Raw genomic sequence first — 27,565 nt, 5'->3', positions numbered from 1 at the left:
TCCTGCTCATCCTCGAGTAGGTAAATGATAAAAAAGATAATTTTTGATGTGGAATGCTATGTAGCATAATCTTGATCATATGTCTAATCATGGCATGAATATTAAGACACGAGTGATTCAAAGCAATAATATATCCTTTGTCATAAAAACAATAATACTTCAAGCATACCAACCAAGCAATTATGTCTTATTGAAATAACATAGCCAAAGAAAGCTCATCCCTACAAAATCATATAGTCTGGCTATGCTCCATCTTCACCACACAAAATATTTACATCATGCACAACCCCGATGACAAGCCAAGCAATTGTTTCATACTTTTGATGTTTTCAAACCTTTTCAACTTTCACTCAATACATGAGCGTGAGCCATGGACATAGCACTATAGGTGGAATAGAATATGATGGTGGAGGTTATGTGGAGAAGACAAAAAAGGAGAAGATAGTCTCACGTCAACTAGGCATATCAACGGGCTATGGAGATGCCCATCAATAGATATCAATGTGAGGAGTAGGGATTGCCATGCAACTGATGCACTAGAGCTATAAGTGTGTGAAAGCTCAAACTGAAACTAAGTGGGTGTGCATCCAAATTGCTTGCTCATGAAGACCTCGGGCATTTGAGGAAGCCCATCATCGGAATATACAAGCCAAGTTCTATAATGAAAATTCCCACTAGTATATGAAAGTGATAACTCAAGAGACTCTCTATATGAAGAACATGGTGCTACTTTGAAGCACAAGTGTGGTAAAAGGATAGTAACATTGCCCCTTCTCTCTTTTTCTCTCATTTTTTTATTTTCTTTATTTTATTTTATTTTATTTTATTGGTGGGCTTCTTTGGCCTCTTTTTTTTATTTGGGCTTCTTTGGCCTCTTTTATTTTTTGTAAAGTCCGGAGTCTCATCCCGACTTATGAGGGAATCATAGTCTCCATCATCCTTTCCTCACTAGGGCAATGCTCTAATAATGATGATCATCACACTTTTATTTACTTACAACTCAATATTACAACTCGATATCTAGAACAAAGATATGACTCTATATGAATGCCTTCGGCAGTGTACCGGGATGTGCAATGATCTAGCATAGCAATGACATCAAAAAATGGACAAGCCATGAAAACATCATGCTAGATATCTTACGATCATGCAAAGCAATATGGCAATAAATGCTCAAGTCTTTTATATGATGATGATGGAAGTTGCATGGCAATATATCTCGGAATGGCTATGGAAATGCCATGATAGGTAGGTATGGTGGCTATTTTGAGGAAGATATAATGAGGCTTATGTGTGACAGAGCGTATCGTATCACGGGGTTTGGATGCACCGGCGAAGTTTGCACCAACTCTCGAGGTGAGAAAGGGCAATGCACGGTACCGAAGAGGCTAGCAATGATGGAAGAGTGAGAGTGCGTATAATCCATGGACTCAACATTAGTCATAAAGAACTCACATACTTATTGCAAAAATCTATTAGTCATCGAAACAAAGCACTACGTGCATGCTCCTAGGGGGATAGATTGGTAGGAAAAGACCATCGCTCGTCCCCGACCGCCACTCATAAGGAAGACAATCAATAAACACCTCATGCTCTGACTTCGTTACATAACGATTCACCATACGTGCATGCTACGGGACTTGCAAACCTCAACACAAGTATTTATCAATTTCACAATTACTCAACTAGCATGACTCTAATATCACCACCTTTATATTGCAAAACTATTGCAAGGAATCAAACATATCATATTCAGCGATCTACAAGTTTTATGTAGGATTTTATGACTAACCATGTGAATGACCAGTTCCTGTCATCTCTCTAAATAGATATAAGCGAAGCAAGAGAGTTTAATTCTTTCTACAAAAGATATGCCCGTGCTCTAACAAATATAAGTGAAGCAAAAGAGCATTCTACAAATGGCTGTTGTCTATGTAAAGAGAAACAGGCAATCCAAACTTCAAATGATATAAGTGAAGCACATGAAGTATTCTATAAAGCCATACTCAAAAGATATAAGTGAAGTGCAAAGAGCATTCTATAAATAAACCAAGGACCATCTCATACCAGCATGGTGCATAAAAGAAAAGTAAAAACCTAAATGCAAAAGACGCTCCAAGACTTGCTCATATCGCATGAACGAAATGAATCCGAAAACATACCGATACTTGTTGAAGAAAGAGGGTATGCCTTCCCAGCATCCCCAAGCTTAGACGCTTGAGTCTCCTTGAATATTTACTTGGGGTGCCTCGGGCATCCCCAAGCTTGAGCTCTTGCCTCTCTTCCTTCTTCTCACATCGAGACCTTCTCGATCATCGAACACTTCATCCACACAAAACTTCAACAGAAAACTCGGTAAGATCCGTTAGTATAATAAAGCAAATCACTACTCTAAGTACTATTGCAAACCAATTCATATTTTGTTTTTGTATTGTTTCTACTGTAATATAACTTTTTCATGGCTTACTCCACTGATATAAATTGATAGTTTCATCGAAACAAGCAAACTATGCATAAAAAACAGAATTTGTCTAAAACAGAACAGTCTGTCATAATCTGAACATTCACCATACTTATGATACTTGAAAAATTCTACCAAAATTAGAAAAAATAAAAAATTTGTATATGAAGACAGTGCAAAAAGAATCAGAACCATTTGACGTTCCAGCTAAAAATGTAAAATCGCGCACTACAGCCAAAGTTTCTGTCCTGCACCGTACAAACCATCAAGCAAATGTAAACATCCTAAAGGCAAAACTTGGCACATTATTTTTATAATACAATGGAATTTTACAAGGAGATAATTATTTTTATTGAAAAGTTTCTGTAATCAAGATTCACAAAGTTTCCGTGAGCATGAACAAAGTTCAAGGCTAGCTCCCACTTCAACAATGCTTGTCTTTCTCACTTTCGCTTTCCTTTTAGAAAAAGTTTTGGGTTCCCCTCTTTATTTTTGTTGTTTTTAAACTATATGAAAGCACTCAACAGAAATAAATGACTCTCTAAAACTTCCGGGTTGTCTCCCTGGCAGCGCTTTCTTTAAAGCAATTAAGCTAGGCATATAGTGCTCAAGTAGTGAATCCACCCGGATCCCAAGGTATATCAAAGCCAATTTGAATCAACAATGATTTGTAATTTAGTAGTGAGCACAAAGTAACATATATCATGTAATGACGAAGTCTAACTCTCTTCCTATGCATCGGCATGTCATAAAAGAACAATTCATGCACACAAAGTAAAGGCCAATGCATAGTATACACAGTTTCTTGCAATTTTATCATATTGGAAACATAGAGAGGGGGAGATATAGTTCCTCTCTCATAATAATTGCAAGTAGGAGCAGCAAGCACATGCATATTATATTCATCAAAATCATCATGTGCAACGGTAAAAGGCAACCCATCAATGTAATCCTTAATAAGTGCAAACTTCTCCGATATATTGTAGTTGGGAGAATTCAAAAAGATAATAGGACTATCATGCGTGGGTGCAATAGCAACAACTTCATGTTTAACATAAGGAACTATAGCAAGTTCATCTCCATAAGCATCATTTATATTGGCATCTTGGCCACAAGCATAGGAAGCATCATCAAAAAGGGATATTTCAAAAGAATCATAGGGATCATAACAGTCATCATTGCAATCATCCTTCGGTAAGCACGAAGGGAAATTAAACAATGTATGAGTTGAAGAGTTACTATCATTAGAAGGTGGGCACGGGTAGCTAATCCGCTCTTCCTCCTTTTGTTCTTCGCTCTCCTCATCATCTTTTTCATCCAATGAGCTCACAGTTTCATCAATTTTCTTCTTCCATAGACTCCTGCAAAATATTAGTCTCTTCTTGGACAGCGGAGTAGTACTCAATATATGGTTCAACATAGGCATTAGAAGCATAATTATCATAGCAATATTTAAGTATGGAAAAATTTTCAGATTTGTAAAGAGTAGCATCATACTTTTCAATCAAAGAAGCAATTTCGTAAGCACCCTTAAAAGCAACAAATTCTTCAATTTGTTGAACATCATAGTAACTATAAACACCCTTAGCATAAGAGGATACGATTCCATTATCAATAAACTCACATTGGTAGGGAAGGTGTTTCTTAGGGTCTTCAGAACAACAAGTATAATCATATATTTCACATAAATTCCAAGCATAGCATTGCAAACGATGAATTTGACCCAGTAAAATTTTCCCTTTTTCAGATATTCGGTGTCGCACATAACAAGCATGCTCATCTAAAGATTTGCCCTCAACTAAGCTAGTTGGGGTTTCAGCACGAGCACATAGGGATCGAAGATGATCCAAGTAATAAGCTTCAGCAGTGTGATAGATTTTGATTGGTTCTTGAACCATTGGTTCAGTAGGTACAACTAATTTTTTTGGTATTTTGCGTTTCCTACCATAACTACAGATAGAAAACAACTAAGAACAGCAAATAAAAATTACTTAGTAATAAAGCAAACAAGCACACACGAGAATATTCACCCCACGCTATTGCTCCCCGGCAACGGCGCCAGAAAAAGGTCTTGATAACCCACAAGTATAGGGGATCAATTGTAGCCTCTTTCGATAAGTAAGAGTGTCGAACCCAACGAGGAGCTAAAGGTAGAACAAATATTCCCTCAAGTTCTATCGACCGCCGATACAACTCTACGCACGCTTGACGTTCGCTTTACCTAGAACAAGTATGAAACTAGAAGTACTTTGTAGGTGTTTTTGGGTAAGCTTGCAAGAAAGTAAAGAACACGAAAATAAAAGCTAGGGGCTATTTAGATAAAGACACAACTAAATTAGTTTTAGTAGAGAGCTTTTGTCAACAAGAAAGTTATTTGTCCCTAGGCAATCGATAACTAGACCGGTAATCATTATTGCAATTTTATTTGAGGGAGAGGCATAAGCTAACATACTTTCTCTACTTGGATCATATGCACTTATGATTGGAACTCTAGAAAGCATCCGCAACTACTAAAGATTCATTAAGGTAAAACCCAACCATAGCATTGAAGTATCAAGTCCCCTTTATCCCATACGCAAACAACCTACTTACTCGGGTCTGTACTTCTGTCACTCACGCCACCCACCATAAGCAAATCATAAGCATATTGCAAACCCTACGGCGGGAATCCCTCACGCTTGCGCGACACGGAGAGCACCATAGGACAGCACCAATAATAAAACATACAACTCAAACCAATCTTGATCATCAAATAGCCATTAGGACAAAACAGATCTACTCAAACATCATAGGATAGCCATACATCATTGGGAAATAATATATAGTGTTGAGCACCATGTTTAAGTAGAGATTACAGCGGGTAAGACAGAGGTTACACCACTGCATAGAGGGGGGAAGAGTTGGTGATGATGGTGGTGAAGTTGTTGGTGAAGATGATGGCCCCCGGTGGCACTCCGGTGCCACCGGAAGCGAGGGGGAGAGAGCCCCCCTCCTTCTTCTTCTTCCTTGACCTCCTCCCTAGATGGGAGAAGGGTTTCCCCTCTGGTCCTTGGCTCCCATGGCGTGGGAGGGGCGAGAGCCCCTCCGAGATTGGATCTATCTCTCTCTCTCTCTCTCTCTCTCTCTCTCTCTCTCTCTCTCTCTCTCTCTCTCTCTCTCTCTCTGGTTCTGTGTTCTCCTCTGGCTCTGTTTCACCGTTTCGTATATATATGGAGATCCGTAACTCCGATTGGCCTGAAACCTTCGCCGTGATTTTTTCCTGAATATTAGCTTTCTTGCGGCAAAAGAAGAGCGTCAACCGCCTTACGGTGGGCTCACGAGGGTAGGGGGCGTGCCCCCCTGCCTCGTGACCACCTCGGGCACTGGTTCGCATTGATTTTCCTTCCAAATTTTCCATATTTTCCAAAAATAAGCTCCGTTCGTTTTTATCCTGTTTGTACTCCGTTTGATATGGATATTCTGCGAAACCAAAAACATGCAACAGAGAGGAACTGGCACTGGGCACTGGATCAATATGTTAGTCCCAAAAATAATATAAAAAGTTGCCAAAAAGTATATGAAAGTTGAATAATATTGGCATGGAACAATAAAAAATTATAGATACGACGGAGACGTATCAATGGTATGATTTCAACTTCATGACATTCAATTTATTCAACAATTTACTCATAGGATATAAGTGAAGCACAAGAGTAAATAACAAGCTACTCCAAAAAGATATAAATGAAGATCATGAGCATAATATTTCTTTCTCTCAAATTAATTTAAGTGAATCAAGAGAGAATTTTTTTCAAAAATACAAAAGCACACCGTGCTCATAAATATATAAGTGAAGCACTAGAGCAATTCCATAGAAAAGAGCTTCGTTGACGGGATGTGAATGCACTTACCTAGCCTCCCAGGTAACTATTTGAGGACTCTATTTTATTTAAAAACTTTCAGATCTAAGTATTTTATTAAAAAATCAAGGAAAATGAAAATAAAATGACATTCCAAGAATAGCACACATCATGTGGAGAAGCAAAAATTTAGGCTCAACTGATACTAACCGATAATTGTTGAAGGAGAAAGGTAGGATGCCTATTAGGGCATCCCCAAGCTTAGATGCTTGAGACTTCTTGAAATATTATCTTGGGATGCCTTGGGCATCTCCAAGGTTGAGCTTTTGTGTCTCCTTAATTCCTCTCATATCATGGTTTTTCTAAGTCTCAAAAACTTCATCCACACAAAACTCAATAAGAACTCGTGAGATAAGTTAGTATAAACCAATGCAAAAACATTATCATTTTGTACTATAGCAAATCACTAAAATTATTATTCAACATTGCATAATAAATGCCTCTGCATATTTAATACTCCTATCCTCAAACAGAATCATTAAACAAGTAAACATATGCAAACAATGCAAACATAACAGCAATCTGCCAAAACAGTACAGTCTGTACAGAATGCAAGAGTATCAATACTTATTCAACTCCAAACATTATGAAAATTTCCCAAACTATAGAAAATGTATCAAAGCTTATTTTGCAAAAAGTTTCAACATTTTATCATATTCTGACTTTTCTAGGGAATTTTTGCAACAGCGGTAAACTTTCTGTTTTGAAACAGCAACATGTAGACTTGCAAAATAAGCATGGCAAAGGCTATACTTAACATTTTTATTAAAATAAAAGATGCAAAACATTATTATAAATAACAGAAAGCAAATCCTAACAAAATAACATGACGCTCCAAGCAAAACACATATCATGTGACGAATGAAAACATAGCTCCAAATGAGATTACTGATAATGTTGGAGACGAAAGAGTGGATGCCTTCCGGGGCATCCCAAGCTTAGTTGCTTGGACCTTCCTTGAATATTACCTTGGGGTGACTTGGGCATCCCCAAGCTTAGGGTCTTGTCACTCCTTATTTTCCTCATATCGACATCTTACCAAAAACTTGAAAACTTCAACCACACAAAACTTAACGAAACTTTGTGAGATAGGTTAGTGTGATAAAGAGCAAACTATTTCACTTTAGTACTGTCAAAGACAAGACTCATAATTGTTTCCACACAATTTCTACTGTAGCATATCATTTCCACAATTTATATTGAGCAATATAAGTCATAGAAACTACTCCCTTCGTTCGGAATTACTTGTCTCGAAAATGGATGTATCTAGAATTAAAATATGTCTAGATACATCCATTTCTGCGACAAGTAATTCCAAACGGAGGGAGTAGAAAACAAGCAAACTATGCTTTGAAAACAGAATCTGTCAAAAACTGAACAATCTATAGTAATCTGTGCTCCAACCATACTTCTGCTACTCCAAAAATTCTGAAAAAATAGGAAAACCTGGGTAATTTGTCTATTATTCTTCTTCAAAAAAATCATCATTTTATCACGCTTATGTTGAAAATGAGAATTGTTTTCCTGAGCGCAAAAGTTTCTGTTTTACAGCAAGATCAAATCAACTATCACCGTAAGCCATCCCAAAAGTCTTACTTGGCACTTTATTAAAACAAAAGCAATAAAATATAATTACTACAATAGCCTAATCATGTGAACACACAAAAACAGTAGGTAAAAGTGTTGGGTTATCTCCCAACAAGCGTTTTTCTTTAGTACCTTTTAAGCTAGGCATGATGATTTCAATGATGCTCACATAAAAGATTAGATTTGAAACAAAAAGATAGCATCATAAAGCATATGACTAGCACATTTAAGTCTAACCCACTTCCTATACATAGGGATTTTGTGAGCAAACAACTTATGGAAACAAGAATCAACTAGCATATGAAGGCAAAACAAGCACAACTTTAAAACGTTCAAGACATAGAGAGGAAACTTAATATTATTCGATCCGAGGTCGAGGATGAAGGTGGACGCCGAGATGAAGAAGATGTTCCACGACATCAAACTGCCGGTAGACACGCTGGACATTGAGAAGGAGCTCCGGAAGAACGGCGAGAAGCCGGCCACCGACACAGCCAAGAGACGCGCCGCTGAGCAGGTCCACGGCCGGCAACCAGGGCCGAAGAAGGCCAGGAAGAAGCCGCGCGGGATCACCAGCAGGACCAAGCTCACTAACGCCTGTCTCCCGGGACTCTTTTGACTTGCCTGTAGATAATAAGGACTCAAAAGATTTCATCTGACACAAGTTGTAACTGATGGAGGTGGACCTGCCTGGCAAGCAATATCGAGTGTAGAACTATTTTTTTCTTCTGAAACTATGGAGTTATCTAGGATTACAGTCAATGGGTTTATTGGAGAAACCTAAGAACAAACGTGACATTTAACTCTGAAAAATTGAACAGCTAACAACCTCGAGGATGTGAAAATCCCGAAATAGGCTTTAGGTAAATTCCACTCTCTGGCCCAGGTGACAGAAAATGACCTATGTAGTTTGTGTCATTCCTTTGAACAGTTTCAGTTAAAAAAATGCCCAGATTACAACAAACGGTGCACTGCAATCAGATAAAACAGCACTACATTTCCAAAAACAGAGGTCTATCAAACGAACACATGTGCCACACGTCCAAAAACCAAGACTTAGAAGTACTCACCTGTCAAAAGCAATGCTACACGGCCAGTGGAATACTATATGCACTCCAGAGCATGACAATGCCAGCCTGCATCTGAACTTGGATCCGTCAATGTGAGGCTGGATGCAACAAACTGAGATGACACTGCCAAGGGGCACCAGCATCATGTTAACTAGTAACAAGTTCCCCATCTCTCAGTTGGATGTGGAGTTGTGGACCTCGATCAACTTTGATGGATACCGTGACATGTTCTACCATGTCGGAGTGATTGTAGACTGGGAATGGCGCAGAAATGGCACTTGTCACGGAGCTTCTCATGGCAAGATGAACATATGGCATGCCCAACAGTGCACTGAGGAATGGAGATGAAACTGTAAATGTATGAATTGGTCAATATGCTGAAATATGAACAGCATACATATGTACTTCTGATGCTGTTCTGACCAGACCTGACGGATTGTACATATGCCATCAAAGTGGTTGAAGCCAATTTTCGTACTTCAGAGTTAAGATTACAGCCGTTTTATGTCCTCTCAAAAACTTTAGGATATTTTCATACAAACCAGCCTACCTCCCCTACTGCAAAAATAGATAAATGTCAATACTTCCAGTAATACAGTATTCCTTCCCTTGTTTATGGTTTCTGCGCAATGATGAGCTTAACGCTTCAGCTGTCCATCTATATTCGATTTCTTGACCAGCCAGTGAATGCTAGAGAACAGGATACTCCCCGTTTGGGGATCCAAACAATGATGAGCAGAAATATTTTACAACTCATATATGGACTGAAGGCAACATAAATTGCTGAAAAATTTAATGATTTATTGGGCTTCTGGGCTAATGTTTACGCCTGATTTTATTCTAATTGTTCAGAGATGTCAACCTTAACTTGCAACTTGATACTACAAAACCACAGGTCCAAAACCTGGCACCTACATTCCATTCCAGGATCAAATCAATAACTGAGTTTTGCTAAAAAAATCAATAACTGAGTTTGTTCTTGCGACTACGGCAGAAATAAATTGGCACCGTCCTTCCTGAAGGAGTTTGTGTGGTTTCAGTAGTGCAGCACGTACAGATGAACCAACAGGGACAGGGGGTACCTGGAAGATGGGAGGCTGCAGGGGATGGAAGCAGATAGGGTAGTAGAGGATGCCAAGGTTCACAGTGACAACGACGGCGGCCACCGCAACCTTCCTCCTCTCCCGACACCGTCCTCCTTCAACTCTTTCTCCTGCGGCTGCTGCATTCCCATACCTTCCTCCCTTCCTTCCGGCAGAGAAAAGCACCAGAACTTAGCGACAGGGAACAGCGATGGGGGCAGCTGCCGAATCGAAGAGCCTTTTAATTGCCCGACCGGAATCAAGCCCCATCTCTCTTCTCTCCCGCCGGAAGGAAGAGAGATGACCAAGTGCTATGAGACTGAAGAAAAATTGTGTGAAACACACATGGGAGCAACTACACCGGTAGCAGGATAAAATCTTGTGTATATATATTCCAATTATTTGTAGACACGCTATAAATAATCGTTACAACTCAAATTTTTTGCATCATACAACAGATTTGTCTCATATGGTACACAATTTTTCCACTCAAATTATGGGCCAGACAATTCAAAATTTGAGTCAGAATTGTGAATGAATTAGAACAATGACAAGGTGAAGTACCTCGCACGCATTTCCCTCACTGATCTTCCTGCCACCGCCGCTTTAGGAAGGGGGTGGCGTGGCGGTGGCCTGACGGACCCCAGCCAGCCCACGTTACAAAGGGTTCAATGTACATTAAGACAGAGCATTACTGATAACGCCAGTAATAAAGGGGTATAAATGATCTTTAAGTCTACAGAGTGATTGCCTGACCGTTGTCATCCTGAGTGACGTTAGGCCTTCTCTACTCCGAGTGATTTCTTATATCGTCGAATGACTCATTTTCTTAATCGAATGGAATTGGGGTATCCGAGTGAGGTTGAAGGTCGAGTGGATTGCACTCCTCGATAACTCAGTCGGTTTCTCTTCTTGTGCTTTGAACGTCTTTGACTCTACGGCAGCGTCCTTGGGTAGGGTGTCTAGGTCATGCCTATGACCCTATCCTAGGTAGCATGTAATCACCCAACGCATGTGTTGACGGCTTTCAGTTGACGAAGCCGCGCTGAGTGCTAGACTTTATGGCCATCACACCTTCCGCTTGATGTAACCTGTGTTGCGGCCATCAACTTGGTCGGTCCTCGTAGTTTGGAATGCAAAGTGTTGTAGCTAAAAAACATATATTTGCTTGTAATGAAATCCCCTATTTGCCCAAACATTTTTTAAAAAGATGCAGATAAACTTGGGCTCCATTTTATTAATTTGGGCTAGAAAAGGTGTAAAAGGGTCCTGCTGTATGGAGAAGGGAAACAGATCCTCCTCCTCCCAGCGCGACAACCGCTGCTGCTAAAAAATCGCAGAGCTCGACGGGACGGCAACTGGATTCAGAAGCAGCGAGCGGGAGCGGGAGCGAGAGATCTCGATCGACCGATCGTCCATCCATCCATGGACAAGGTGAAGTACCTCGCACGCATTTCCCTCTCTGATCTTCCTGCCACCACCGCTTTAGGAAGGGGGTGGCGTGGCGGTGGCCTGACGGAGGTGCGGATGGGGAGGCGGCGCCGGCACCTCCGCTCACAACTGGTGGAGGTGGCGGTGGTGGAGCTCGCCGCGGGACGCGGGGGCGAGCGGCGGCGGTGGCCGGAGGTCTAGGGTTTGTGGGGAAATTGAGTGAAGGGCGCGCGCTCGCGTAATAGCCCCGATTCAAGGCGGTTTTGCAAATAATGGTACCGCAAGAATGCTGATTTCTATGGTCCCTGATAATCCTGAATTCCTGATTCGCCAGTTGGACATTTTGGCGTCTCCCTCCTGTATCAGCATTTGAAAATGGACCTTGATATCTCTGAAGATCGATCATCTACCTGTTATTTTTTTTCTTCACTGCCTTAGCCATCTATTGCATTCACTGATCAACAACTTTGCATATTGCCGTGAGCAATCTGTAGAAGGCTGGTGCCGAAAGGGCCTCGGCGGAGGAGAACTGCTCCGGGAAGAAGGCTAAGGTCATGGCCGAGGCCGATGCTGCAATGTCGAAGATCACTCTCACCCTAGACCCCAAGTTGCTGGAGTGCTCCGGTTGTTGCAGCCCGTTGGTTCCACCAATTTTTCAGGTAAAGGAGTCCTGTGGTACAACCTAATTAATATTCCCTTGTTCAATACTTGCTCCTTTTTAGTGAAGTCTTAACCCTGCAACTTAACTCCGTGTACAAGCTAATCTCGTTTGAAAGAATGTGGCTGGTCTGGATTTCACTAACTATCTCAACTATTGTTTCTGATAGTTTACTTGTAGCAAATATCTTCTTGCATCAGTTATGGTCTCCTTGTAAGTATGTTGCTCGTAGAATTACAAATTCTTCTTATTCTGATTTTTTTCTAGGAAATTTACTAAATTAAGATGTAAGCATATTGGCCACACCACCTTTCATTATGTGTTTGACGTTCTCTAGTCCATTTGAGTATTACGTTTCTCCTGTCGACGTTCTCTAGTCGATTTGAGTATGTATTTGTTCTCCTGTGGCTTGCCAATTGCCAATTTGCCATGATAAGTAAGTGTTGATGATGCGTTGTCAGCCTTGGCCTCTCTGGATCACTGAGAGAATCCACTTCAACAAACGGTTACTACCATGAAAGTCATATATATGCGCAGCAACAGAGCTTGAGCCAAAGGTTTGGAAAGCCATTACATGTGATACATGAACTCTAAAATTTGCGAAGATGCTATGCTTTGTACCAAAATTGCTGTACATTAGTGAGGCACAAATCTGGCAGCAGCGGTAATCCAGTACACTTGTGTTGTTTCAGTAACGCTTGTACGTTTTTGTTCTGTTTCAGTAATACCTGTATGTTCATGTCTCTCTTTTTTGTCTGCAGTGCGCAAATGGCCACATCACATGCTTAAAGTGCTGCGCGGATCTGAAGCACAGTAGTTGCGGCTTGTGTGCCTTGGAGCGCACCGGCTGCCACGCCTGGGGGCGCATCCTCGGCGGCCTTACCATGCCGTGCTCGTTCCAGGAGCACGGGTGCACCGAGACGATCCGGTTCACGGAGAAACTGGCACATGAAGAGTCCTGCCTCCACGCCCCATGCCACTGCCCCATCGCTGGCTGCCACCCCTACCATGGACGGTCCCTGCGCGACCACATCAACTTGGAGCACGCTACAATCCAGTACACCCGCATCACAGCCAGCAGCCTCTCCCCCCTGAGCATGTGCAACGATGAGCCAGCCCGCCTGGTGTCCCTTGGCAGCAGGGCGGTGTTTCTCCTTGTGGTCGACCGCAGCATCCCGTCGGGGCGCGCGCTGTCAGTCATCCACCTCATGAGCGACCCGATCGAAAAGGAGGATTTCAAGTACAAGATCGAAGTGCATACGCGGATTGGCATTCTCTCTGTGTCCGGCAGCGAGACACCGAGCGTCAGGCGGCTGACGAAGACGTACCAGGCGGGTGCGTCGCTGTTCATCTCGGACGCTGTGTGGTCTCCCCAGGATTCTCCCGTGTACCTCGAGCTGAAATGAATCTAGAGAAGCTGTATGCCGTTCAGTTGGAAAGCCTATACTCAATCAATCTGGTACTAGTAGAATTCTGAGACTCCATTCTATGTCTGTGCCCTTACCAGCTGTGTCCATGTGGTTCTAGTTAGTATATTATCTATTTTGCTTGTCGAAGTTGGGTAATTGGATAATTTTTTGATAATTTTCTGGAAGTGGAATGATAGCAAGGATAATTTTACATAGAATCCCCTACTGGAATGCATTGTTTTGTCTTGTAAGCTTTGAGCAACATCTAGACATGGATGTAGCCGAGAGTTCCGTTGAGCCTTCAACAAGGACTAAACAGAAAATAGTGATTGGAGCGCAGGGGCGTTTGCCCGCACCGAAAACGACCGTTGGATAACTGAAGAATGTAGACACCTGTTTGTTCTGAACTTACCGAACACTTGAACAGTGCATTTGCAGCAGCTAGGTGCTAGCACCCTACCCCAGTTCCCAGCCGCCATTTGAATCCCTCGATTCCGGTAACACTTGAACCTACCTAGTGAATTACTCGTGGTTTGTTAGGTAATCTCCCCTCAAAAACAATAGTTTGTCAGGTAATCTGACCCTGATACGCCGTCCTGTTTCACTTTCACCTACGTTGTGGAATCAACTAGTGGCAAAACATTGCTTACCTGATACTCCATCCGTTTAAAAAAAACTTGCCCAAAACTTGTTTCTCAAATGGATGTATCTAACACCATTGTTCCTCAAATGAATGTATCTAGCACTAACTTGGTGCTTAGATACATCCATTTGAGGAACAAACTTTTTCGGATGGAGGGAGTACCTGCAATGAGTTGACATGCATTGAAATGCAGAGCAATGCAACGATGATCATCAGAGGCAAAGGTACCAAACTACCAACTAAAACTTTTGCAGGAAACTTTTGTAATTGAAACTTCAGTGCACATACATAGGGGAGGCTGTGCACGAGCTCCTGCATCTCATCGGGGAGCACATGGTAGTGTGTTGGCCTTGTAGACCCCTGCAACACACAATCAGAATGATTTAGATTCAGTTAAACATTTGTATAGAGAAAAAGTTTCTCATGTATATGAAAAATTTATACAAAAAATATATAATGTGTATGAAAAAGGTTGATCATGTATTTTAAAAAATGTTAATCAAGCATTTGAAAAGTGTTAATCAAGCATTTAAAAAATGTTAAATATGTATAAAATGTTTGTCATGTATACAATAAAATACAATGTCTCTGAAAAAAATGTTGATTATGTACTTAAAAATGTTAAATGCGTATATAAAAATGTTTCTGGTGTACATGAAAAATGTATATTGTGTGTCAAAAATGTTAATAGAGCATTTAAAAAAATTAGACAAGTATTTAAAAATGTTAAATGTGTATAAAACATTTAAAAAATGTTAAATCTGTATAGAAAATGTTGACCATGTATACAAAAAAATTAATGTGTATCTGAAAAATGTTAATCAAGCATTTGAAAAAAAAATGCTAAATGTGTATAAAAAATGTTGAGCATGTATTACAAAATATTAATCTTTTATTTTAAAAATGTTAAACATGTAGTAAAATGTATTATATATACCAGAAATGTACAATGTGTATGAAAAAAAGTAGACATAAAAAAATGTAAGTTTTCAAAAAATGTTAATCATGTATTTGAAAAATGTTAAATGTGCATATGAAAGATATTTTTGTTGTATAAGAAAAATATTGCATGTGTACCAAAAACACAATTAACATGTGTTGAACAAAAAAACTAAAGAAATCGAAAAAAAAGAAAACCTATAAAAACAAAAGAAAACGAAAAACGAAAGAAGTCAATGCAAAACGAATGGAAATGGTGAAAGCCTAGAAAATAACATAGAAACTGTTGAAATATGTGAAATTAACAAACAAAACCGAAGGAAAAAATAAAGAAAAAACAGTGAACTAGAAAGAAACAAAGAAAAAAAAAAGTGAAAAAAAGGAAACCCGGTGAGAAAAGAAAGAAAAAAGAAAAAGAAAAGAACCTGGAAAACAAGTGGAAAACCCGACTCGTTTGCCTCAAATAGCTCGCGCCTCCTATTTCATCACGAACTTGATAATGGCTCGAATGGCGCCGGTACCGACAACTGAGGAGACCTGTGATATACGCTAATGGACCGGTCCGTTACTGCAGATGTTTCAGCCGAGAGCTTATTTTATCTCGCCATATAAGCGAGATATAGCTCGCTTCAGGCGAGAGCTTCTTCTGTTTCGCTGTAAGAAGATATATCTCTTGTGCGAGATATAACATCTGTATTGGCAGCATGTCCTCTGAAGTGTAAATTTAATCAGCCATGGGTCTTAGGGCCACTTTTTTTGCTGGCTTCTAGAATAAGCTGCACCCTACCTATCTTATTCTAAAAGCTTAACCAAATTTATTTATTTTAAAGCCTACTAATTAAGACTTAACTAGTACTAGGCTTATAAAAAAATCAGTTGGGCTTCTAGAAAAATGCCACCAAAGGAACGGGCCCTTAACCGTCTTGCTTGCAGGTGGAGATGACGCTAGAGGTGAGCAGGCCCAGTTTATTTGAATCCGAAGCCGCGTTGCCTCCTCCTACTCTCCTCCGTCTACAATAAGGAGTACTCTCGTGCAGGGCTGCCTCCCGTCGCCGTCTGCAGCGCGCTTCGAAGCCTTCGCCGCCGTACTGCTCCGACCATCCTTCTTTCCTTGATCAAGGACTGACCCACGCACCGATGGCCTTGAACGATGGCCTCGCCAGGTTCTGGCTGCAGCAGGAGAGGAACCAGGCGGCTCTATCCGCCCTTGCCGCAGCCAAAACCTCTTCTTCTTCATCATCCACCAGGCCGTCGTCGTCCCAGCAGCAACCCGGTGCAACTCCATCTCCAAGGCCGGCCGCTAAACCATCACCGCCAGTTCCTGCCGCCAGACTCTCCGACGAAACGGCGCAGCTAAAAGAGACGGACACCGCCAGGAAGTTGGCCGCCGGAACACGGATCAGATTCTCCAATGACACAACGCGGCTACAGAAGATCAATGAAGTGAGGAGGTCCGCCGTCGGAAAACAGATCAGAGATGTCATCACACTGCTCGAGAGGACAAGGGAACCTCTCACGGCGCACCAGATCAACGAAAAAACCTACGTCGACATCGACGGCAACGGCGCCGTCGCCGAGAGCCTGAGGAACAACCTCAAGGTGCGCTTCGACGGGAAGCGCTACTCGTACAAGCGCACGCACCACGTCAAGGGCAAAGACGAGCTGCTCTCGCTGATCATAAGCTTCCCTGAGGGCCTCCCGGTGTCGGAGGTGCAAGACACCTACCCAACCATGCTGGAGGATCTGCAGGCCCTGAAATCTTCCGGTGACATCTTTTTGTTGTCGGTTGAGAGAGACATGATTGCGTACCCCAACGACCCGAGGTCGAGGATGGAGGTGGACGCCGAGCTCAAGAAGATGTTCCACGACATCAAGCTGCCGGTAGACATGCTGGACATCGAGAAGGAGCTCCGCAAGAACGGCGAGAAGCCGGCCACCGACACAGCCAAGAGACGCGCCGCTGAGCAGATCCACGGCCGGCAACCAGAGCCGGAGAAGGCCAGGAAGAAGCCGCGCGGGATCACCAGCAGGACCAAGCTCACTAACGCTCATCTCCCGGGACTCTTCGACTTGCTTGTAGATAACAAGGACTCAAAAGATTTCAACTGATAGAAGATGTAACTGATAGAGATGGACCTGCCAGGCAGGCAATATCTAGTGTAGAACTAATGTTTGCTTCTGAAACTATGGAGTTACTATCTAAGACTACAATCGAGTTTCAATGGTCAAGATTGGCTAATCCTACAATGAATCTTATTGAAGAAACCTAAGGTCGACAAATGTGGCATTTTAACTCTGAAAATTTGAACAGCCAACATACTCAGGATGTGAAAAGCCTGATGTAGGTTCAGTGTTAGTGAATTCCACTGTCTACCTCGTAAGATGGCACAAGTGACAGAGAATACCCTGTGTGGTTTCTTCTGAGGGGTAATGTATTGTGTAATTCCTTTCAACGGTTCCAGGCAAATAATTTTGCCCCGAGTACAAACAGTCCTCTGCAATCAGATAGAACATCACTACAGTTCCAAAAACCGAGACTTAGAAGTACTCACCTGTCAAAAGCAATGCTACATGGGCAGTGGTAATACTGTATCCTGATATAACACTCCAGGGCATGACAATGCCAGCCTGCATCTGAACTTGGATCCATCAATGCGAGGCTGACACTGCCAAGGGGCACCTCCATCATGTTAACAAGTAACAAGCTCCTCAACTTCGCCCGCCCGGACGGTTGGTCCAAGTTAGATGCAGAGTTGTGGACCTCGATCAACTTTGATGGATTCAGTGACATGTTCTACCATGTAGGAGCGATTGTAGACTGGGAATGGCGCAGCAGTGGCACTTGTCAGGGAGCTTCTCGTGGCAAGATGAACATATAGCATGCCCAACAGTGCATTGAGGAACGGAGATGAAACTGTAAATGTATGAATTGATATGCTTAAATTAACTTGAATGCTAATTGTGAATGACAAAAATACAACCAAAATGATGAACAGCATGCATATTTACTTCTGATGCTGTTCTGAACTTCTGACCAGACCTGACGGATTGTACATATGCCATCAAAGTGGTTGAAGCCAATTTTCATACAAACCACCCTACCCCCCTACTGCAAAAATAGATAAATGTCAATACTTCCAGGAATACAGTATTCATTCCCTTGTTTATAGTTTCTGAGCAATGATGAGCTTAACGCTTCAGTTGTCCATCTATATTCGATTTCTTGACCAACCAGTGATTGCTAGAGAACAAGGATACTCCCCATTTGGGAATCCAAACAATGATGAGCAGAAAGATTTTACAATTCATATATGGACTGAAGGCAACATAAATTGCTGAAAAAATTACTGATTTATTGGGCATCTGGGCTAATGTTTACGCCTGCTTTTGTTCTAATTGTTCAGAGATGTCAACCTTGACTTGCAACTTACCACTACAAAACCACAGGTCCAAAACCTGGCACCTAAGTTCCATTCCAGGATCAAATCAATAAAAGAGGTTTGCTCTAAAAAAAATCAATAACTGAGTTTTGTTTTTGCCACTACGGCAGAAATGAATTGGCACCGTCCTTCCTTAAGGAGTTTGTGGGGTTTCAGTGGTACAGCACGTACAGACGAACCAACAGGGACAGGGGGTACCTGGAAGATGGGGGGTGCAGGGGATGGAAGCAGACGGGGCAGTCAAGGATGCCAAGGTTCATGGTGACAATACCTTCCTCCCTTCCCAACGCCCCCGCAACCTTCGTCCTCTTCCCGACGCCGCCCTCTGCCAACTCCTCCTGCTGCTGCTGCTGCATTCCCATACCTTTCCTCCCATCCTTCCGGCAGGGAAAAGCACCGGAACTTAAGGACAGGGAACGGCGGTGTGGGCAGCTGCCGGATCGAAGAGCCTTTTCGTTACCCAACCGGAATCGAGCCCTATTTTTCTTCTTTCCCGCCGGAAGGAAGAGAGAGGACCAAGTGCTACGAGACTGAAGAAAAATTGTGTGAAACACACATGGGAGCAACTATACCGGTAGCAGGATAAAATCTTGTGTGTATATATTCCAATTATTTGTAGACATGCTACAAATACTCTTTACAGTTCAAAAAATTTGTATCATACAACATATTTGTTTCATATGGTACACAATGCTTCCACTCAAATTATGGGCCATAGAATTTAAAATTTGAGTCAGCATTGCGAATTAAAACAATGAAACTTGACCCTAATTGGCCAGCATTTACAACAGTTACACAATATTCACCATTCTACAGTGCTAAGGATGTGAGCATACCTCAGAAATCTGATTGGGTTTATGCATGGTCATATATACTCATATGTCACCAATGCTGACTGAACAAATCATGCTTTCATACAAAAATCTACAAGCAAACGGACATCTCATGGCATTGGTACGTACCTTGCAGTAAACAAGTTCTTCAGAGTAAGTCAAACCTGTTTCCAATGCAAAAATTGTCATGTTCTCAGAATAGAATAGCGCAGTGCGCATGAGATTTTTCGGCATCACAGGAGGAGCGCACCAAAATCCCCACAGGAGCACCGACCATCCTTGAACTTGTGAAGCCGTTTACTGTCCCGGACAACAATCTCTCTGTTTGCAAGTAATGAGAAGTATTTGATAGAGCTGTGGCAGTCCCTGCACATGGTGATGTTCTTGGTCACACGGACTGTCGCACCAGGAGGTGTTTTGAGCAGCCCCAGTGCAACAGCTAACCTCTCACTGTGGTGCTTTATTAGTGAACCTGCAGCAGCAGCAGGCCTGTCGTCATCGCCCTCCGTGCTGTCAGATAACAACTCAGGAGCATTCTGGTACGGTTCGTACCCTACGGCCTTAGCCTTTTCCAGCAAATTCTCCAACAATTGATACAACTCGGTAGCTTGAGGGTGAGTCATGTCATCAGCTCTAAAGAAATACACCTTGTCTCTGATTGCAATCCAGCTACGGTCTCTGAGAAACCCGACATCTTCATGTTTGACCAGTTTCCGCACCCTAGCGACGTCACGCCATCTACCAGTAGACACGTACATGTTCAACAGCAAGACATATGTTTCAATCACTTTCGGCTTGAGCTCAAGGAGCCTATCAGCAGCGTAGAAAGCAAGCTCCATGTTCCCGTGACTCCGACATCCAGCTACCAAACTAGACCAGATGGCCTCATTCGGCTCAAAGCCTGTTCTCTTGATGAAGGAAAATGCATCATCCAGCCGGCCCAATCGCACGAACATGTCAACCATGCACCCGTAATGGTCCACAAGAGGCTCTATATGATACTCATTCCGCATCATGTCAAAGTAGCGCTCAGCCTCCTCTACTAAACCAGCATAGCTGCAGGCTGACAGCAAACTTACGAATGTGATTTCGTTTGGTTTGGCGCCAGATAATATCATGTCCTCAAAGAGCTGTATCGCATCTCGGGACCTGCCATGCTGCGAGTACCCTGAAATCATAGAGGTCCAAGTGACAGGTGTCCGTGTTGGCATCTCGACGAAGGCTTTGGTCGCACACTCGATGCATCCGCACTTGTTATACATGTTTACCAGTGCGCTGTTCACAACAACATCCGACAGACATCCAGTCTTTATGGTGGTTGCGTGGATTTGCTCACCCTGCTCCAAGGCCATCATGGCGCTGCAGACTGACAGGATGCTTGAGAAGGTGAACAGATCAGGCTTCAATTCAGACCTCACGAGATCACGGAACAATTTGAGTGCCTGGAACCCTCTGGAACGAGCATGGAGGTCATCCTTTGCCGAGTCCATGATTTGAGCATACCCGGAGATCATTGCATTCCACGTGATAATACTGCTGCTGTCCATCTCTTCAAACAACCGCATAGCCTCGTCCGTTTCGCCCTTCCTGAGATAGAGGTACATTGTGGAGTTCTTCACTGGAAGATTCGCTTCACACCCAACCTTGTAGCAGAAAGCCTGGACCTGCTTGCCGAGATTCATATCCAGCCTCGCGCCACACAAGCTCATGACACTGGTCAACGTGAACTCATTCGGCGTCACCCCTCCCTCGAGCATATCGAGAAACAAGCTCAGCCCAAGCTCCAGGTAGTTCTCGTCTTCGGCGCAGGACGATATCATCGTCGTCCAGGTGATCACATTCTTGTCAGGGGTCCCCTTAAAGGCCCTCAGACCAGATTGTAAGTCTCCAGACTTGCAGTACATCCTACAAAGTGAATTGCCCATGCTCGTGATGGTATCAGCCCCATACTTGATCGAGTAGCCATGGACCTGCTGGCCCAGATCGATCCTGCGCGCGGCAGAGCACGCGTTCAGCATGCCGCCCAGCGTGTAATGCGACGGGTACCTCCCAAGCTCGAGCATCTCGACGAACACCTCCAGCGCCAGCACCGCTTCAGAGTTCAGAGTATATCCTGTAATCAGCGCCGTCCAGGTGACCACGTTCTTCTCGGGCATTTCGTCGAACAGGCTGCGCGCGTCCCGGCTCGCCCCGCACCTCATGTACACGTTTACCAGGGACGTCGCCACGAACATGTCCGCGACGGTTCCGGTCTTCGCCATGTGGCCGTGCAGGGCCCTGGCGGCGCCGAGGCCTCTGGTCTCGACGCACCGGTGCAGCAGGGGCACGTACATCGCCGACTGCACAGTCCGGCCGTCCTTCAGCATGCTCATTGCTTCCTGGGCGTCTAGCGGACGAGGGGGGCTCTCACTCTCCAATCTGCCATTTTCCGCTGCTTGGGTGCTCCTCTGATAAGAACCGCCCTGCGAATATGCAATGGTGAAAGAAAAAGAATGAGGCCTGCTGAAGCACACGGCAATCTTTCTTGGTCCAGGGAAGAAGGGGAAGAAAACAGAGAAGAGAAAGTCACCTTGTCGAAGCCGGCGGAGCTGGGCAGGGGCTTGGCAGCGACGACGGCTGGGACGGCGGTGGCGGCGCCGGAGACGGCGAGGGAGGGGATGGATGCCATTGGCGGGGTGTGACAGGGGAGATGGCCAGCATCACTGGGTGTGTGAGAGCGAGGGGATCTCTTTGGGTCGAGTATGCGGCAGGAAGATGAGATAAGGGTGCGCATGGACCAGGTTTAAGAGCTACTCGTACTCTAATCTATCCCAAAAAATCTCTAGTTTTCTTTCTGGCATCCAAAAAAAAAAACTGTAGCGCCCAAGAGACATGCGATTTAAAGGCCCATCCCCGATGGTGTTTTCTTTTCTGGCGAACCAAAAAATAATCCATCAAGCCTCAAATATTAGGGAAAACCCGCGAACTCCAAAACATCCCCCGGTTCTGCGTAAACAAGAGGGCCGGCCACCTCTCCTGCCACCTGGCATCGAGCTTCGATCACCGCACCACTGAAGAGAAAGAGGAAACCGGCAGAGCCGCCGACCACTAGGCCGCCTCATCCCCCCCCTCCCCCCCCAAACATGCGCCGGCCTTCAATCCCTTCACTCTGACACCGGCATGAGGGCACACCAAGTACCCAAGGAAAATCCCTCGAATGCAACTTGTTTTCTTCTTCTTTTGTTGAGGTCAGCGCACTTGGGCATAGTGTGCAACATGATTTGCCAGTGGAAGAGTTTTAAAAGTTTCACTGGTTCGACCGTGAAAAATCACATTGGCATTGAGGACCTCAACTTCTCGGTGGAGGCAGGGCCAGAGGTGGACCAAGAGGAGAAAGGTGGTTGAGGTTGAGATTGCAACACGAAGAAGAAGCTTGGAAGATTGAGCAATTTCAAGTTGGAGGAGGATATAACATTGTGCTATGCATGGGTACTGTGATGTGAGACCGTAACGAGACCTATCTCTAAGGCGTCGACAAGCTGTTGCGGGTGGAGAAGCACATACGTGGTGTCGGTGACTAGCAACAGGAACATCGTAGGATGCATGTCCTTATTTATTTTTAATTCAAGAGCTTTATTGATTACTCGGCAGTAATACATCGCGGGCATCTTCGAGCAACTTTACTAGTCTGTTTAGCATAGTAATGGCCTAATGGATAGCCATGTTTGCCTCACATTGTAGGATGAATGATTGAACAACATAAATTTGAATAGCTGTCGCTATGTTCACTACAACTTACCAAAAACCAGGTGCAACAAAATACTGGTTGTCGCGCATGCTATTACCCTAGCATTAAAAAGCCATCGTTACTTATTAATCAAGTACTACTCCCGTTTCAACAAATTCTAACTAAACTTAGATCAGAATCACATGTATTCTAACTAAACTCAGATCACATGGAAACTTTTTCCTGGCGATGCAGATCTTGAGGGACATCTCCTTGGCTGGCCCAGCCCAAAACATACGTAGGCGGCACAACAAAGATGAACACCAACTTCTCCATGTCTACCTCGTCAGACCTGTGGCTACTCGTCACCGCATTCGTGTGCACCATACATCACCATGGGAGCAACAACAATTGATGTCGATGAAGATGGTGATGATTCCCCCCTCCGACAGAGTACCTAGAAGGATTTTGTAGATCAAATTGCCTCAAACCGCAAAGTGGCATCAGCGAAAAATTGCATGATAAATGTTTCTTAAGTTGTTTGGGTATATATAAGCCAAGGGGAGCCAAGGGGGCAGAGGTAGACAAGGAAACCTGGTGGGTTCAGGCCCCACTCTGGGCATCCTGCACCTAGATGCACATGCCCCATAGGCCCTAGGCTTCTAGCTTCTAGTCTCTTCCGGTCCTGAATTAAACCCCGCTCATATTTTGATTTTCATTTCCCGCGATGGAGAATATCCATTTTTCGTAAAACCAAAAACACTAAAAAAACATAAACTCGCACCGGAAACTTTATTAATACGTTAGTCCAAATAAACTTTAAATACTGCAAAGAATGGTAGGAATATAGCATGAACACTATAATTATAGATACTCTTAGGACATAATAGTAGGCCGACATCTGCTTATTGACGAGCGGCTTAATCGTTGGTGGCGAGGTTAAGTAACCACCAATAGATAGTCAATATGTAGTAGTGGACCGCTCTTAACTAGTGAGGGTGAATACAGATTTGAGGGTCAACCACATAACCTTATTTCCTTTGTAGAAGAACAAATGTTAAACAAAATTCCTAATGGAGCGATAGTTAATGTATATATGTGAAGGAAATATGCCCTAGAGGCAATAAAAAAAGCTATTATTTATTTCCTTATATCATGATAAATGTTTATTATTCATGCTAGAATTGTATTAACCGGAAACATAATACATGTGTGAATACATAGACAAACAGAGTGTCACTAGTATGCCTCTACTTGACTAGCTCGTTGATCAAAGATGGTTATGTTTCCTAACCATAGACATAAGTTGTCATTTGATTAGCGGGATCACATCATTAGGAGAATGATGTGATTGACTTGACCCATTCCGTTAGCATAGCACTTGATCGTTTAGTTTATTGCTATTGCTTTCTTCATGACTTATACATGTTCCTATGAATATGAGATTATGCAACTCCCGTTTACCGGAGGAACACTTTGTGTGCCACCAAACGTCACAACGTAACTGGGTGATTATAAATGTGCTCTACAGGTATCTCCGAAGGTACTTGTTGGGTTGGCGTATTTCGAGATTAGGATTTGTCACTCCGATTGTCGGAGAGGTATCTTTGGGCCCTCTCGGTAATGCACATCACTTAAGCCTTGCAAGCATTGCAACTAATGAGTTAGTTGCATGATGATGTATTACGGAACGAGTAAAGAGACTTGCCGGTAACGAGATTGAACTAGGTATTGAGATACCGACGATCGAATCTCGGGCAAATAACATACCGATGACAAAGGGAACAACGTATGTTGTTATGCGGTCTGACCGATAAAGATCTTCGTAGAATATGTGGGAGCCAATATGAGCATCCAGGTTCCGCAATTGGTTATTGACCGGAGACGTGTCTCGGTCATGTCTACATTGTTGTCGAACCCGTAGGGTCCGCACGCTTAAGGTTTCGATGACAGTTATATTATGAGTTTATGAGTTTTGATGTACCGAAGGAGTTCGGAGTCCCGGATGAGATCGGGGACATGACGAGGAGTCTCGAAATGGTCGAGACGTAAAGATCGATATATTGGACGACTATATTCGGACATCGGAAAGGTTTCGAGTGATTTGGGTATTTTTCGGAGTACCGGAGAGTTACGGGAATACATATTGGGCCTTATTGGGCCATACGGGAAAGAAGGAAAAGGGCCTCAAGGGTGGCCGCACCCCTCCCCTTGGTCTGGTCCGAATTGGACTAGGGAAGGGGGGCGCCCCCTTCCTTCCTTCTCCTTTTCCCTTCCTCTTTTCCTATTCCATATGGGAGGTGGAATCCTACTAGGACTAGGGAGTCCCAGTAGGACTCCACACTTGGCACGCCCCCTCCTAGGGCCGGCCTCCTCCTCCCTTGCTCCTTTATATACGAGTGCAGGGAGGCACCCCAAAGACACAACAATTGATCCTTGAGATCTATTAGCCGTGTGCGGTGCCCTCCTCCACGATAATCCTCGATAATATTGTAGCGGTGCTTAGGCGAAGCCCTGCGACGGTAGAACATCAAGATCGTCACCACGCCGTCGTGCTGACGGAACTCTTCCCCGACATTCTGCTGGATCGGAGTCCGGGGATCGTCATCGAGCTGAACGTGTGCTAGACCTCGGAGGTGTCGTAGTTTCGGTGCTTGATCGGTCGGGCCGTGAAGACGTACGACTACATCAACCGCGTTGTGCTAACGCTTCCGCTTCCGGTCTACGAGGGTATGTAGACAACACTCTCCCCTCTCGTTGCTATGCATCACCATGATCTTGCGTGTGCGTAGGAATTTTTTTAAATTACTACGTTCCCCAACAGTGGTATCAGAGCCTAGGTTTTATGCGTTGATGTTGTGCACGAGTAGAACACAAGTGAGTTGTGGGCGATATAAGTCATACTGCTTACCAGCATGTCATACTTTGGTTCGGTGGTATTGTTGGATGAAGCGGCCCGGACCGACATTACGCGTACGCTTACGCGAGACTGGTTCTACCGACGTGCTTTGCACACAGGTGGCTGGCGGGTGTCAGTTTCTCAAATTTTAGTTGAACCAAGTGTGGCTACGCCCGGTCCTTGCGAAGGTTAAAATAGCACCAACTTGACAAACTATCGTTGTGGTTTTGATGCGTAGGTAAGAACGGTTCTTGCTAAGCCCGTAGCAGCCACGTAAAACTTGCAACAACAAAGTAGAGGACGTCTAATTTGTTTTTGCAGGGCATGTTGTGATGTGATATGGTCAAGACATGATGCTAAATTTTATTGTATGAGATGATCATGTTTTGTAACCGAGTTATCGGCAACTGGCAGGAGCCATATGGTTGTCGCTTTATTGTATGCAATGCAATTGCGTTGTAATGCTTTACTTTATCACTAAGCGGTAGCGATAGTCGTGGAAGCATAAGATTGGCGAGACGACAACAATGCTACGATGGTGATCAAGGTGTCGCGCCGGTGACGATGGTGATCATGACGGTGCTTCGAAGATGGAGATCACAAGCACAAGATGATGATGGCCATATCATATCACTTATATTGATTGCATGTGATGTTTATCTTTTATGCATCTTATCTTGCTTTGATTGACGGTAGCATTATAAGATGATCCCTCACTAAATTATCAAAGTATAAATGTTTCTCCCTGAGTATGCACCGTTGCGAAAGTTCTTCGTGCTGAGACACCACGTGATGATCGGGTGTGATAGGCTCTACGTTCAAATACAACGGGTGCAAAACAGTTGCACACGCGGAATACTCAGGTTTAACTTGACGAGCCTAGCATATAACAGATATGGCCTCGGAACACGGAGACCGAAAGGTCGAGCGTGAATCATATAGTAGATATGATCAACATATTGATGTTCACCATTGATACTACTCCATCTCACGTGATGATCGAACATGGTTTAGTTGATTTGGATCACGTGATCACTTAGAGAATTAGAGGGATATCTTTCTGAGTGGGAGTTCTTAAGTAGTATGATTAATTGAATTTTAATTTATCATGAACTTAGTCCTGGTAGTATTAGCATATCTATGTTGTAAATCAATAGCTCGCAATGTTGCTCCCAGTTTATTGTGTTCCTAGAGAAAAATTATGTTGAAAAATGTTAGTAGCAATGATGCGGATTGGATCCGTGATCTGAGAATTATCCTCATTGCTGCACAGAAGAATTATGTCTTTGATGCACCGCTAGGTGACAGACCTATTGCAGGAGTAGATGCAGACGTTATGAACGTTTGGCTAGCTCAATATGATGACTACTTGATAGTTTAGTGCACCATGCTTAACGGCTTAGAATCGGGACTTCAAAGACGTTTTGAATGTCATGGACCATATGAGATGTTCCAGGAGTTGAAGTTAATATTTCAAGCAAATACCCGAGTTGAGAGATATGAAGTCT

The 27,565-nt window shown here is 43.4% G+C and overlaps 3 protein-coding genes across 12 annotated transcripts; 2 read left to right on the top strand and 1 right to left on the bottom strand.

Moving 5' to 3' along the window:
• Window positions 1-11,524: 11,524 nt before the first annotated feature.
• LOC125546465 (putative E3 ubiquitin-protein ligase SINA-like 6) lies at window positions 11,525-13,594 on the top strand. Its single transcript, XM_048710721.1, has 3 exons — window positions 11,525-11,725; window positions 12,025-12,189; window positions 12,950-13,594. Exons 1-3 carry the CDS (start codon window positions 11,525-11,527, stop codon window positions 13,592-13,594), a joined length of 1,011 nt encoding a protein of 336 aa, XP_048566678.1.
• On the bottom strand, window positions 12,947-22,241 carry LOC125542375 (putative pentatricopeptide repeat-containing protein At5g52630). 10 transcript variants are annotated; one of them, XR_007297901.1, is made up of 10 exons: window positions 22,022-22,241; window positions 19,703-21,914; window positions 19,582-19,616; window positions 18,818-19,149; window positions 17,732-18,093; window positions 14,529-14,600; window positions 14,248-14,402; window positions 14,010-14,111; window positions 13,450-13,605; window positions 12,947-13,378 (listed from the first exon to the last, which is right to left on the bottom strand). XR_007297901.1 is itself a non-coding variant. In XM_048705396.1 (6 exons), exons 1-5 carry the CDS (start codon window positions 22,223-22,225, stop codon window positions 18,264-18,266), a joined length of 2,808 nt encoding a protein of 935 aa, XP_048561353.1. In that variant the 5' UTR covers window positions 22,226-22,241; the 3' UTR covers window positions 17,958-18,093; window positions 18,220-18,263. The 10 variants fall into 10 exon arrangements, 3 of the variants coding, with proteins under 3 accessions (XP_048561351.1, XP_048561353.1, XP_048561352.1); XR_007297902.1 differs by having other exon boundaries at window positions 13,450-13,596; XR_007297899.1 differs by having other exon boundaries at window positions 14,010-14,402.
• Window positions 15,198-17,420, top strand: LOC125542377. The gene has a single exon (XM_048705397.1). It carries the CDS (start codon window positions 16,317-16,319, stop codon window positions 17,286-17,288), a length of 972 nt encoding a protein of 323 aa, XP_048561354.1. The 5' UTR covers window positions 15,198-16,316; the 3' UTR covers window positions 17,289-17,420.
• Window positions 22,242-27,565: the final 5,324 nt, after the last annotated feature.

This window comes from Triticum urartu, chromosome 3 (genome assembly GCF_003073215.2).
Source record: "Triticum urartu cultivar G1812 chromosome 3, Tu2.1, whole genome shotgun sequence".
Taxonomy (NCBI): domain Eukaryota; kingdom Viridiplantae; phylum Streptophyta; class Magnoliopsida; order Poales; family Poaceae; genus Triticum; species Triticum urartu.
Note: the sequence above shows the minus strand (reverse complement) of the source record. Positions and strands in the feature narration are given on the sequence as shown.